Source organism: Poromitra crassiceps (genome assembly GCF_964638095.1).
Source record: "Poromitra crassiceps genome assembly, chromosome: 14".
In the NCBI taxonomy this organism is placed as follows: domain Eukaryota; kingdom Metazoa; phylum Chordata; class Actinopteri; order Beryciformes; family Melamphaidae; genus Poromitra; species Poromitra crassiceps.
The window spans coordinates 36,163,922-36,179,478 of NC_139633.1; the positions used below are offsets into that span (position 1 = coordinate 36,163,922).

Genomic DNA, 15,557 nt, shown 5'->3' on the forward strand with positions numbered 1-15,557 from the left:
GTAAAGAAAGAGAGCAGTGTGGACTGAGATGATCGTGTGGTCAACAGAAGTCTCTGTCACCTGAGGTAAAGGAAGAGAGCAGTGTGGACTGAGATGATCGTGTGGTCAGCAGGGAGTTCCCCAAGCCCCGGTAGCCGGCGGTTTCTCGGCCTACTGGCCTACCGGTTACTTTATACACTGTAATATATATATATATATATATATATATATATATATATATATATATATATATATATATATATACCGTATATATATATATATATATACCGTATATATATATATATATATACCGTATATATATATATATATATACGCAACATACAAGATGCCCGCTGAATAAGTGTCCAAATGTTCATGTCATTCTGGCCAATACTCCACTTCTGTTATAACATTTCAGTCTGGAATATGGAATATCTTTCAATAATCTTTATGACTAAAAGGCTAAAAGTAATCTCATGTGTAAGAAATGACTGTTCTACATTGAAGTAAAAATGTAAATAATTAACTTGTTGGTTTTGGATTTATTTCGCTTCAAGAGTGCATTTTTGTTCGTGTGACCCTCAACACATGCTTTGAGAATCCCGGGCCACTCACTGATACTTATGCTTAAATTAACCCACTCATATTCTGGTTTATTTCTAGAAAAACATTTTGGCTAGTGGACATTCTAATTGGCTGGTAACTTCTAGCAGCCATATTGGCAGGTGGTCAAAAAAGTTAATTTCAAGCCCTGCAGGGAGAGCAAGTGGTGACATAGGAGTGAGTGAGAAGAGAATCAAATATTGGTGTTTAAGACTGAATAATGACATCACAACTGTTAATTTAAAATGAGTTATTTCTCTAAACCTGACTTCAAATGCCCCAAATTTTTCCGCGCCGGCGCCGTTTGGCCCCCAACCCTCAGCAAAATCTGGCCCTCTGGTAGCGAGGAAATTTTTTTGTGGTCCTCTCTATCATCAAAGTTCCTGGGTTACGGCATGACAATATTTGTTCGGCTCCCAGCAACAATCTGGGTTTCTCATGTGACCCCCCATGAAAAATAATTGCCCACCCCTGATCTAGCCTCTTAAATTTAACGAGATTCATGCATTTTAGTTTAAAACGTACACATTTTTCTTACAGGGGGCATGGCCCCCCGAACCCCCCAAGAGGGTCCAAGCAAGGTCTACCCACCACAATCTCTCCAAATCCTGTGGGAAACATAGTTATTAGTATTTTCTTTGTTCTTAAAAATATACATTGCCTGTTTTTTTTTGCAATATGGATATTGTTTTATTTATAATTAAATTGAGCATTGGGCCTTTATTGTTTATTTGTATTATTTCAATTGTCACACTCATGGATACATATTTGAGGGTTGTTTATTAATTGGGAAAAGGACCACTGGAACAAACGCTGCGAACATGAGCCGGCTACTTTTTCAATCTGACTGGCTACACAAAAGTTTGGGGAACTCTCTGCAGTCAACAGAAGTCTCTGTCACCTGAGGTAAAGGAAGAGAGCAGTGTGGACTGAGATGATCGTGTGATCAACAGAAGTCTCTGTCACCTGAGGTAAAGGAAGAGAGCAGTGTGGACTGAGATGATGGTGTGGTCAACAGAAGTCTGTCACCTGAGGTAAAGGAAGAGAGCAGTGTGGACTGAGATGATCGTGTGGTCAACAGAAGTCTCTGTCACCTGAGGTAAAGGAAGAGAGCAGCGTGGACTGAGATGATCGTGTGGTCAACAGAAGTTTGTCACCTGAGGTAAAGGAAGAGAGCAGTGTGGACTGAGATGATCGTGTGGTCAACAGAAGTCTCTGTCACCTGAGGTAAAGGAAGAGAGCAGTGTGGACTGAGATGATGGTGTGGTCAACAGAAGTCTCTGTCACCTGAGGTAAAGGAAGAGAGCAGTGTGGACTGAGATGATGGTGTGGTCAACAGAAGTCTCTGTCACCTGAGGTAAAGGAAGAGAGCAGCGTGGACTGAGATGATCGTGTGGTCAACAGAAGTCTCTGTCACCTGAGGTAAAGGAAGAGAGCAACGTGGACTGAGATGATCGTGTGGTCAACAGAAGGGCTTCTGTTGCTAAACAGCTGCTGACTTGAACATCCTCAAGTTTGGTAATACTTTGTACTTCAATGATTTTGGTTTTATTGCAGTGTGGGATTTTCTGTCGACGTCCAATTTGCCGATGCCTTCCTGCTCTCATGCCCGACTGCCGATACCGATGTATCCCACATCTTTTTATTTATTTATGTATTAATTTATTTTTTCTGCCTGATTTCGGGGAGCATCGGGTTTCTCCTGGTGCGGAATTGGCGCGTGTCGTGCCTGATTTTGTGTGAACCTAAGTTGTGCTTCAACTTAGGTTAAGTAAGTCATGCTGGCGTGCACACCCTCACACCGGGGATTACTGGCATCGAATAGCTAGTCAACCATGGAACATGTGGGCGTAATTGGGGCATCATTGTTCCGTCGTATCGGCAGGGATGTTTCCCTGTGCATCCCTAATTAATCATACATCGATGATTATTGTACTGTTATATAGAACTAACGTGGGGCGGGAGGGGAGGGCATTGGACGCCACATGGGTGGGAGGGAGGGAGGGAGGGATGAACTTCTTTTTATTTATTTTTATTTGCTTCTAGGTGGGATTATATGATTCTTTGTGTCTGTCATTGCAATGTCTGTTACTTTTCTTCTTTGAAAAAAAAAAAAGATAACAAAAAAAGAAGCATTTGTGTGGACTCCTGCCTCTTCATACCCTGGGAGAGAAGCTCCAGGTCTTGGGGCTCTTGGAGCTGTAGGTCGCCCTCACCGTGTGGATGTTACTCAACACCTGCAACACAAACACAGTCCCTTCAATATCAGGCAGAACGTCCAAACAACATCAGCTAGAACTAGAATGACCGCACCGCAGATATATGCCTCCGCCAAACAAGTGAGCAGTCGACATCCATGTCTGTCAGAAATTCCGCTAAGGCATTACTGAGATATTGTTTAATTGTTTATTGTGGATCCCCATTAGTCTACACCAAAGGTGAGAGTACTCTTCCTGGGGTCCAAACACGTAAAATACAAACATAAAAATCCAATCATTGGAGTAAAAACAACACAACAAAAATAAATAAAAACAAACAAAAACAAGTGAGTCAAGGCTCACTCAATATTCATGTCAATCAAATATTAACCGTATCAACTCTTCTCATAAACAAAAAGAAATGTATCGGTCTTCCCGAGTAATTGCACCAGCAAAAACAACTTATACTGACCTTATTTCTACCATACTCACATGAAACCATCATATTATAATTGAAATACTTGATTACAATATATAATACATAATACATACCGCAATACAAATTCCTTTCATGTTGCACAATTAACAAATCAGTAAATCAAAGACCAAAATCTATCTTATTATTCATAACTGCAATTTTTAACTTTTTTTTAAACATAAATTTGTTCCTTACCATAGTTATATTTCTCTGTATTTTATTCCAGTAAGCAACTGCTCTATACATTACCGTCTTTTTCAGTGCCCGACACCGCTCCTCACAGAGCAGCGCAGAGCGAGGTGTGCCGCCCTGTTCTGAGCGAGCTGGAGTCTGTTCAGGTCAAGCTTAGAGGCATTGGACCATATGGCTGGACAGTAGTCTAAGCGTGATAAGACCAAAGATTGTAGATATGGCGTTAACGAGCTCGAAAATGGCGTTTGTGAGTTCACAGTGACCTTGACCTTTGAAGACCAATATGTAATCAGTTCATCCTTGAGTCAAAGTGATGTTTGAGGCAAATGTGATGAAATTCATTCAAGGCCTTCCTGAGATATCGCGTTAACAAGCTCAAAAATAACATTTGTGACAGAGACAGTGACCTTCAACTTCAACCTTTGACCACCAAAAGGTAATCAGTTCATCCTTGATTCCAAGTGGACGTTTGAGCCAAATTTGATGAAATTCCATGAAGGCGTCCTGAGGTATCGTGTTAACTCATTGAGTGCCATGGACGTCTTTCGACGTCCAATTAAATAGTGACGTAGAGTGCCAAGGACGTCTTTCGACGTCCAATGCGTTTTTTGACGGTGGGACGTCGATCAAAGCCTTCCGCATCTCCTGTACAACTATTGTAGCTATTGGAGGTCTATAACCTATTTTACAGAACCCTTAGGTGGCGACAGTGCTCTCCAGGTTAACAGAAAGGCAGAGAAAAACAGAGAATAAGTCGTTGGGGAAACGGAAATCGCATCGCATCCGTATGCATCGATATGCATGAAGCGTTTTAACGTTAGATGTGCCTGCAGCAGCAGCAGCCAATCTGCTCCCACAATTGAGCTCCTCCATGTCCGCTGCGACAGCCCATACGCATGATCAGCCGTGGAGTTGTTATTATTCTCAACTGGAAGCATAGGAGCCGGTGACAAACACACGCGGAACGCTGTAAAAAAGCTGGATGTCGCGCACCCTTCACTGTGCACAGCAAACTCAGCAGAGAGCCACCAGAGAAACTCCCATACGGAGGAGGAGTGTGCAGTTGAGGGGTGGGAGGGGGGGGGGCACGCAGAGCAGCACACAACACCCAGACAGACCCAGACAGCAGGACAGGATTAGCAAACGCAAGCCAGAATATCCGATGCCCACCAGCAGCAAATCAAGACCAGCAAGAAGCTGCAACCAGCAGCGCACGCAGGGGCCAGCGCTGCTGGTTGCAGCTAAAAATATTATTCTGCCAAACAAAATTCCCTGGCCTTCACTGTTTTATTGAAGGAAATTATTTTTGAGGTGTGACTACATCAGAAAATTAGCTTCAGAGTCAGTGATGTGTTTGAAATGATTAATTTCACAAAAGGGCCATTATCTCAGCTTCTAGAAAAAAACGGCTCTTTTTGGTTAAATCAAGCTATCTTCTCCGGCTGATAACTAAAGAACGGAAAATTATATCAATAAACCTGTTTTTGCTGATGATAGAAAAGAGTCTCATCGTTCTTTTTGCGTGTTCAGTGTTTACATAGTAATATCACACAATATTCTGTGGGCCTCGAGAAATCACTGAAAAAAGCTCTGAAACTCTGGCACTGGGAGCGTCCGTTCTCCAAAAGTGGCTGGCACTCAATGAGTTAAGGAACATTGGAAGGACGTATGGACGGGCAACCTGAAACCATAATGCCTCCAGCTCGGCTAACGCTGGCGGGGCCGTAATAAAAATGTAGGCCTGCGACTAATGATTATTATCAATTAATTACTGTTTCAATTAATCGATTAATCATTTAGTCTACAAAATCTTAAAAAAAAAAAAGAAAAAAAACCAAAGTATTAATTTTATAATATGAAAATCTTTTCATTTGTGAAGCTGTAACCAGGAAATGTTTTGTATTTTTACTTGATAAATGATTAAAACAAGTAATTGATGATCAAAATTGTAATAAATTAATTTTCTGTCATTTGACAGCACTAATAGTAATAATAATTTGTATATTGCTATTAACTCAATCAGCAGTATCTTTTCAGCCTAGGTGCAGCCCTACTAATGATTATTTTCATTAACGATTAATCTGTTGATTATTTTCTCGGCTACTCGATTAAGTCGATTGTTCGATAAACGTCACAAAACGGTGAAAAATGTTGATCACTAAAGCCCAAGATGACGTCCTCAAATGTCTTCTTTTGTCCTGACCAACAGTCCACAACCCAAAGATATTCAGTTTACTGTCATAAATTAAATTTATTATTATTATGTAATTCTTTTTCCCCACCTCCCTCTCTTCCGTCTGGCCCCTGTCCCTCCCACACTCTCCCTCCCTCCCCTCTTTTTCCATAGATCCCTGATCGATGTGTTAATTGTTACTTGTATCTGTTGCCTGTTGTTATCTTGTTTTCTATGTACCGTAAATTCCGGACTATAAGCCGCGGCTTTTTTCCCGTTTTTTGGCCTTTTTTGGCCCCTGCGGCTTATATAACGGTGCGGCTTATCTATGGATTTTTTCCAAAAAAAAAAAAAAATCTCTCTTTTTTAGCACTCTTTCTAACTATAAATCCACTTCTGTTTTAATTTCCTCTCTTGCCCTCTTTTAACAACATAACATAACATAACATAACACAACACAGGTAAGCAGAAAGAAAAAGACGAAGCAATCACGCCATGAATGAGGAAATGACTCACCTGCTGGAGGCTGGAGATACACGGCTTGGGCTAAACTTTTACTCCGTGAAACACTATCGATTAAGTCCGACATCGCTCAGAGGTTTTGAGCAGCTTGAAAACAAGTTTGAAAACGTGCAGAAGTCCATCCACTCACTCACTAAAGAAACTAAGGCAACCGTGAACAGAGTTTATAATGCGGAAAAGCGCATCAGCGCACTGGAGGACAAAAACAACACAGTGAGTCCGAAAATGGATAAAATGCAAAATCGAAACCCTGCACACGCAGGTTGATGACTTAATCAGCAGGAGTAAAAGAAATAACATTCGCCTGATCAATGTAAAAGAGGGAGCTGAGATTGGTGACATGGACGCTTTCGTGGCAAAATCCTGTGTTACATCCTGGACCTGAAGGAAGGCGAGAAACCACCAGAGGTGGACAGGGCACACCGGGCGCCTCGGCCACGTCCAGACCCCGGCCTGCCACCGAGGGCCATCTTCATCTGCCTACTCCGCTGGCCCGACCGTCAACTCATCCTCCAGGCTGCGGGGAAGAAGCCCCTCACCTGGGAGGGTACACGCTTTTTCGTCCGGCAGGACCTCTCCGCGTTGGTGCAACAGAAACGCGCAACATACAACAGCATCATCGAGTCAATGGATATCGCTTTGGCGTACTGTACCCAGCGAGACTCGTCATAACCATTGATGGACAGCGGCGGAACAAGAGCTCAAAGTGAAACTGCCGAATATCTTTTGAGTTGGACTGGTCAATAGTACTGTGAGTAACTAAAATAAAAAAATAAAAAACAGAATTCTCTCTTCTTTAGCACTCTTTCTAACTATAAATCCACTTCTGTTTTAATTTCCTCTCTTGCCCTCTTTTCACCACACCGCGGACACTGTGTGCACTGTAAAAAAAACAAAAAATACCATTAAAACACCCGCGGCTTATAGTCCGGTGCGGCTTATATAAGAAAAAAATAGTCAACTTTGAAGGTGCGGCTTATAGACCGGTGCGCCTTATAGTCCGGAATTTACGGTACTCATACTGTGTCAGCGTCTTTGGGTCACTGAAAAGCGATTTATAAATTCAATGAATTATTATTATGATGATGATGATGATGATTATTATTATTATGATGATTATTATTATGTCTAGCAGAATTCACACTTAAGCCCCACCTGAGTTCCATCGAAGGCACAGAGGCGAATGTGTCTGCTGAGGACCTGAACTCCAACACCAGGAGTGGGAATCCTCCTGCAGCTCCACAGGGTGAAACAAACACTCGTCCTGACCTGACGAGAACGAACCTACAGGAGAGGAGGCATTTCTTTTTTTATTATTACAACATGAGAATCTTTTTTTTTATGAATTTGTGCAAAATAAACCTTGCTGTAAAAGACCATTTATAATTGAGAGAAGGGATGAGGAAGCGCTGCGTGGGTCCTTGGTCAAATCACTGAAACAGGTGCTCTTTGGTGTGGGTGCAGAGAAGCATGAGTAAAAGTTCAAGTGGGATCCTTGACCATCAGAGACCATCATTTGTTTTGTTTTACTAACTGATATAAACATTTCTTCTGTAGGGCTGACGTACAGAGGAAGTCATTACCTTCAGCCTGAGCTCAGCCAATCACAGCTCTCCTTTAGAGACCTCTTCCTGGACCCAGACACTGGCAAGGTGAGACAGTGTGTTTGTCTGTATGGCTGCTTTCACACATGTCTGGAATTCAGGAGTTATCTAGAGGTCATCCGTATGGCGGTCTATGTGTGGACAGATTTTCGTGGCTCACGCGCGCTCCCGCGAGCCTTCTCCTAGACGGAGGGAAGTGTACCCCCAGCCGTAGTCGCAGGAGCGGATTGTCTGGTTGCGTTCATGCACACAGCGTTTGTTTACACAGCGTTTGTGAAGATTCAATGGCAGAACCGCAAATTCCAAGTAGCGTCAAGTCAGGCAGAATAAAACGAAAACTTCCGGGTATAACCTTCGCAATAATGGCAATTAAATAAAGTAAATGCATGTGTAATGTTTTTTTGTGTGTGTTTCGAAAGATACAGAACAGAGATAAACTGGAAGAATATCTGCTCCCTTCGAAAAGTCAATTTTAACCCGTAGTGAGTCGACCATTCTGATTTTTTGTTACTAAGTAATACAACATTTATTTTATTTTGAAGGTAAAAACGTCTAGCTTCCTGTATTCTGTATAATTCTAGTAGGTTTGATGCATTTTAGGACTGAACATAGCAAAGACCTGTTTTGTTTGTAGTGCTTGCGACTCGAGGAAATCGATGCATCTGGGCATGAGTTGTAGGGTTGTTTAATTAATTACTAACGTTATGCGCAAACAAGTATATGCCGTGAACGTTAGGCAGTTATCGCCCATTATGTATTTTTAGTTTTCACAACTCCCCATTGTGTGGTCATGCCCAAATTCCCCCACCCCCGCCCCTGCCCCCGCCCCCTCTCTACTTTACAAACTCTGCGGAGGTGCTACTCATGTGTGAATGCAACATGCCTCATGTGTGAAAGGGTACACTTCACCTATCATCCGGGGCAGGCTCAGTGGGGAGCAACCCTCACCTGATCCGGAGTTCATGTGTGAAAGTAGCTTATGTGTGCAATCTGGGTACCTCAGAGTCTGTCAGTCTGACGACTAATACGAGTCTGGGCCAGACGACCGGTATGTCGGTTGTCCGAACCAAGACTTCCTCTGAGAGAATAGGCCTTTTTCACAGCAGCCATTTTGTGTCTAAAAGGCAGGAAGTAACACAGGTGCACCAAGACTTCCTCTGAGAGAATTGAGTTGGAGTTGATTGATCGATACTTTTTGTAGGTGTTTTAGGTCGACGTCATTGTGGCTCATCTCTATGAACAGATAACTGCATTTGAGACATTGTCAGACTGGAAACAACGATGGAAGTGGAAGTGTTGGTGCAGACGTCCGCTCTACATCGGAAAGCCCAAAGTATCAGCCGTCTGTCTCAGAGTCTTATTAGTCATCAGCCTGAGATAATTAATATTTGTTTGTCTGTGTGTTTTAATGGACCAGGGCAAAGCCTCTTAGCCTGATAAACCAGCCGGTCACGTCAACTCACATTTCAGAGAACGGGGAAACCATCTTTTCCGCCGAGAAACCCTGCTGATGTAAACTCCTGTACTTGTTTAATTGTTGTTATTGAGTCTATTTCAGCAATAACTGCACTTTATGGCTGCTTATGGCTGCTTATGGCAGCCATATGCTTATGGCTGCTTAAACTCGACGAATGTTGACAATGTTGAATGTTGACTGAGCCTGCCCCGGATGATAGGTGAAGTGTACCCTTTCACACATGAAGCATGTTGCATTCACACATGAGTAGCACCTCCGCAGAGTTTGTAAAGTAGAGAGGGGGCGGGGGCAGGGGCGGGGGTGGGGGAATTTGGGCATGACCACACAATGGGGAGTTGTGAAAACTAAAAATACATAATGGGCGATAACTGCCTAACGTTCACGGCATATACTTGTTTGCGCATAACGTTAGTAATTAATTAAACAACCCTACAACTCATGCCCAGATGCATCGATTTCCTCGAGTCGCAAGCACTACAAACAAAACAGGTCTTTGCTATGTTCAGTCCTAAAATGCATCAAACCTACTAGAATTATACAGAATACAGGAAGCTAGACGTTTTTACCTTCAAAATAAAATAAATGTTGTATTACTTAGTAACAAAAAATCAGAATGGTCGACTCACTACGGGTTAAAATTGACTTTTCGAAGGGAGCAGATATTCTTCCAGTTTATCTCTGTTCTGTATCTTTCGAAACACACACAAAAAAACATTACACATGCATTTACTTTATTTAATTGCCATTATTGCGAAGGTTATACCCGGAAGTTTTCGTTTTATTCTGCCTGACTTGACGCTACTTGGAATTTGCGGTTCTGCCATTGAATCTTCACAAACGCTGTGTAAACAAACGCTGTGTGCATGAACGCAACCAGACAATCCGCTCCTGCGACTACGGCTGGGGGTACACTTCCCTCCGTCTAGGAGAAGGCTCGCGGGAGCGCGCGTGAGCCACGAAAATCTGTCCACACATAGACCGCCATACGGATGACCTCTAGATAACTCCTGAATTCCAGACATGTGTGAAAGCAGCCATACAGACAAACACACTGTCTCACCTTGCCAGTGTCTGGGTCCAGGAAGAGGTCTCTAAAGGAGAGCTGTGATTGGCTGAGCTCAGGCTGAAGGTAATGACTTCCTCTGTACGTCAGCCCTACAGAAGAAATGTTTATATCAGTTAGTAAAACAAAACAAATGATGGTCTCTGATGGTCAAGGATCCCACTTGAACTTTTACTCATGCTTCTCTGCACCCACACCAAAGAGCACCTGTTTCAGTGATTTGACCAAGGACCCACGCAGCGCTTCCTCATCCCTTCTCTCAATTATAAATGGTCTTTTACAGCAAGGTTTATTTTGCACAAATTCATAAAAAAAAAGATTCTCATGTTGTAATAATAAAAAAAGAAATGCCTCTTAATGTGTTGTAATTTTTTCGCTGTGGTATTGAAAATGGTATCAAGTATCGATATTTTCTTGGGTATTGATATCAAAGCTGAAATTCTAGTATCGTGACAACCCTATATAACATCAACTACATTTGACCAGTTAACGGCATGCTGCTTGATAAAAAGAAAAAGAAAAAAGGCAGCAGATTCCACCTGCTAGTTTGTTCCAATGCAAATTGACTGCAGGCGCACTTATTGTTTATAGTTTATTTCAGATCCCCATTAGTCACTGCCTCAGCAGCCACTATTCTTCCTGTGGTCAAACACATCAGTTACAGTACAATTAAAAAGTAAAAAAAAGTACACCAATAAAGTACTCAATACACATGCATACATACATCCACATCCATACATCCAGCCACATACATACATACATACATAGGCTACAGTGTATACATACATACATACATACATACACACACACACACACACACACACACACACACACACACACACACACACACACATATAACAAAAACAAAAGCAACAATTATCCTAGACGAGATGTTGCAACTCTTCTATTATATGGCTCTGGCGTTAGCTAATGATCACATGAGTGGGGAAAGGGGCAGTATCATCCATCTGCAGCGCCGGAGCACCATCACCCCGCCCACCGTGTACGTTCTCAGACCCGCTGGATGTGTACACGTACAGACCAGAGTACGTTTCTAGACTCCTTCAAAAATAAAAGCCTGGATATTTTTCTTTTTAACTCAGCGTTCTGTAGGTATATGATATTCTATTATGCTTGTGTGCATTAGTCTTTCGGATGATTGAATATTTGTATGATTCATGACCTTTTCGTTGATCTCGCTGGTTAATTGGCTAGCTATGCTACTAGCTAGCCAGCAACTACCCCCGCTATGAGCTCCATGGTCAGCCTCTGAGACCCAGGACAGCCCCCTCACCCCACCCACCCTCCAGCCCGCTTCTACCCCGACTTAGAGGCCCCTTCTCCAGGGGAGACCACCTCCGGGAGGCACCCACCTTCCATGAAGCTGCCCAACCGCATACCCAGTATTAAGCACCCCTCCTCCCCAGGCTACACACAGACCCCCGCCCCGCCAGGACCTTGTCCTCCAGCGACCTACGTTACCAACTTGCTGGACCTTGCTGACTCAGTGGCTCACACTTTACGGACTTTGTTATCTAGCTATAGCTAACATCAGTGTTTGGCTGCTGCAGTGCTCGCTGCCTCGCTCGCACTGCTTTTATTTTTGAAGGAGTAGGTCTAGAAAGTATCCGGTCTGTACGCGTACACTTCCAGTCTGTATGTGTACACTTCCAGTCTGTATGTGTACACTTCCAGTCTGTATGTGTACACTTCCGGTCTGTATGTGTACACTTCCGGTCTGTATGTGTACACTTCCGGTCTGTATGTGTACACTTCCAGTCTGTATGTGTACACTTCCAGTCTGTATGTGTACACTTCCAGTCTGTATGTGTACACTTCCGGTCTGTATGTGTACACTTCCAGTCTGTATGTGTACACTTCCAGTCTGTATGTGTACACTTCCAGTCTGTATGTGTACACTTCCAGTCTGTATGTGTACACTTCCAGTCTGTATGTGTACACTTCCGGTCTGTATGTGTACACTTCCAGTCTGTATGTGTACACTTCCAGTCTGTATGTGTACAGTTCCAGTCTGTATGTGTACACTTCCAGTCTGTATGTGTACACTTCCGGTCTGTATGTGTACACTTCCGGTCTGTATGTGTACACTTCCGGTCTGTATGTGTACACTTCCGGTCTGTATGTGTACACTTCCAGTCTGTATGTGTACACTTCCAGTCTGTATGTGTACACTTCCAGTCTGTATGTGTACACTTCCAGTCTGTATGTGTACACTTCCAGTCTGTATGTGTACACTTCCAGTCTGTATGTGTACACTTCCAGTCTGTATGTGTACACTTCCGGTCTGTATGTGTACACTTCCGGTCTGTATGTGTACACTTCCGGTCTGTATGTGTACACTTCCAGTCTGTATGTGTACACTTCCGGTCTGTATGTGTACACTTCCAGTCTGTATGTGTACACTTCCAGTCTGTATGTGTACACTTCCAGTCTGTATGTGTACACTTCCAGTCTGTATGTGTACACTTCCGGTCTGTATGCGTACACTTCCAGTCTGTATGTGTACACTTCCAGTCTGTATGTGTACACTTCCGGTCTGTATGCGTACACTTCCAGTCTGTATGTGTACACTTCCAGTCTGTATGTGTACACTTCCAGTCTGTATGCGTACACTTCCGGTCTGTATGCGTACACTTCCGGTCTGTATGCGTACACTTCCAGTCTGTATGTGTACACTTCCGGTCTGTATGTGTACACTTCCGGTCTGTATACGTACACTTCCGGTCTGTATGTGTACACTTCCGGTCTGTATACGTCAGTGGGCAAGTGAACTAGGGAATGTATGAAGCCAGTTCTGGAATTCCATTAATTCGAAAAGTCCGCAGGGGGGCGCACGTCAGGTCCGGAAGTGACGACACGTACATTGGCTCCAATGTAAAAATGAGCCGACTTCTCTCTCGTTCTGTGTCTTAAATAAACATTTTCCGAATGAGCTTATGGTCTGAATAAACAATTTCAAGTCTTTTTCATGCTCTCCTGGGCTCCGTTTTCTAAATTATGGTCCCATTTCGAGTAAAAGAGCAGATAAAAATTATAACTTTGGGGGCGGGATTTTCTTTGACACCAGCCACAGGAAACCAGATGATTCCAACCAGTTGCCAAGGGGGTTTCGGAATGGGGGTGTTTCCATTCAGAAACACCCCCATTCCGAAACCCCCCCACTCCGAAATTGAAATTGATTTAACCCCCCCACTCCGAAACCCCCCCACTCCGAAATTGATTTTCAAGTCCATATTTCTCCGAGTTTCCTGCATTCCTGCAGCTTGAAATAAACGTTTCAACTCGTTTTTTTATGTCACTTCATATAATTTCGCTATAGCAGCAAACACGAGCCTGCTGCATTCAGATACAGGAATGTGATTGTGAACGTTGGATACATCCTAAAATCAGCTGTGGATCACAGACATTGGTGAGAAATAGCCTTTATTTAGATGTCGGCTGCCACGGACTTTTTTTTTTTTTTTTACAGTGTGACTATTTTAATAGATAATATGTATTTCTGATTGAATAAAAACTACATCAAATTGATTGTGACTACGATGGAGTTTTAGGGCCATGCATGATGAAAAATAAAAATTAAAGAGGGATTTTTTTTTCCAATGACAGGAGGGGAAAAAAATAGTTTCCATTTCAAGAATAAAGTCGAAATGTTGAGAATAAAGTCGAAAAATCCGTGAATAAAGTTGAAATACTGTAACGAGAATACAATTGAAATGTATCATTGCCCCTGGAGCAATATCTCCAAAGACCAGACAGGCTGGTCTATTTGGATTCCCAGGGGCACAAGTTAACATGTCTTAAGACCAGGGAGGCTAAAAGTCTATGACTGGGCCTAGAAACACCCAGGCCAGCCACCATACCCAGGCTAAGAGCCCCTTTGCCAGCCCCACACACCCAGGGAAGCCACCCCCACCTCCAGGCTGCCAACAAACTGAAAAATCAAAACAAGTTAGGAGAGCACCGCCCACAGTGTAGCCTACTACTGTACATATCCCATTCTCCGACTCAGTCAGTGGTAGGCTATATCCTGAGTTTCTGAAGTGTTGCAACTACTGTATATTGATGCAATGCCATGTGTATTTAACTTAAATTGCCATAATCTTGAGATTGATCATTCACAGATGATCTTGTACAACCAAATGCAAACGTCGGGCCGTGCGTTGTGCAATATGAAGACATTTGGATTCAGGTGTGTCCAAACGCATCCGCCGCCCGTGCATACAGCATAAATTATTCTTATTGCCGTTATTAAGGAGAGGAGTTGATTTGCCACTTAAGGAATGGTAAGTAGGCTATGATCACATGTGGTCTCAAACACCAAGTGCTTTCGTAGGCTATACTTACATTTTTCTTCCATAAAAGCAAATATTATTTCCATGTTGCAAAGTGAGCTATAGGTCTATATGAGGAATTCTAGCCATTCAATAGAGGCCTATATCAAAATTGTGCTGACGGGCAGATACAGGCTTTCATCTTGCTGCGCACCTGTGTGGAGCTGCCTGCCGACTCCATATCCAAGTGTGTCTCCAACTTGCAATGCACAATCCTAGCCTGTGTAATATGAATAGGCCTCTGCTCCTCAATTCTTAATCAATTTATTTTGTTGCCTATAGCCTAATTTCCGGATTGCCGCCGCGTTAAATTCGGCTGTGTCAACCACGCTTATAACCAGCAGATCAAAACGCGACAATGCTCACTGCAGGCCAAGCGCATGGCTTGTTGAGATGAGTGCACTGCCGACAAACCTTTCTCAGATGATACTGTTAATATGTCAACACAGAAGTTAAAATAAAGTGTTGGAATATTTGTAATAAAATCAGAACAAACTAATTTTCGTTTTTAAATCAAGTTGTGTGTTGTTTCTGCAATGTCAGGCTATTTGATGCAGACATCACGGCATTTTGAAATAATGGACATCTCGTTAACAATGGCTATATTTCTCTTAAACATAAAATAGGCTAAATAAGGCACACACAAAAACTAACCTAACTTTTTTTATTTATAGCTGCCAGCCATATTTACAGTAGGCTATATGATTATCGGTAGGCCTATAGCCTATTTAAAATTCATATTTGAAAGGTTGAATCCTCCATCGTTTCAGGGGGCACGGGTCAGACAGCCATGTCTACATTAGCTTACCTATTTGATGGGTCGGCACTTTGTTATGTATGTTCATATTACGCATGGGTTTTCACTGCTTTTTCGCGCATTGCAAGTTGGAGAGACACTTGGATTTGAGTCGGCAGG

At 42.8% G+C, this 15,557-nt stretch overlaps 2 protein-coding genes across 2 annotated transcripts in view; both read right to left on the reverse strand.

The window, feature by feature from the left end:
• Positions 1-15,557, reverse strand: part of LOC310789171 (NLR family CARD domain-containing protein 3-like) — a 268,107-nt gene that overhangs the window by 175,205 nt on the left and 77,345 nt on the right. The gene's annotated exons all lie outside the window — the stretch shown is intronic.
• LOC310789457 (nephrocystin-1-like) overlaps positions 1-15,557 on the reverse strand; it is a 75,465-nt gene that overhangs the window by 37,560 nt on the left and 22,348 nt on the right. Inside the window, exons 10-12 of the mRNA XM_083651100.1 lie at positions 10,287-10,381; positions 7,301-7,429; positions 2,745-2,819 (exon numbers count right to left, since the gene is read on the reverse strand). Of these exons, the coding sequence (XP_083507226.1) occupies positions 2,745-2,819; positions 7,301-7,429; positions 10,287-10,381 (299 nt within the window). The remainder of the gene's footprint in view (positions 1-2,744; positions 2,820-7,300; positions 7,430-10,286; positions 10,382-15,557) is intronic.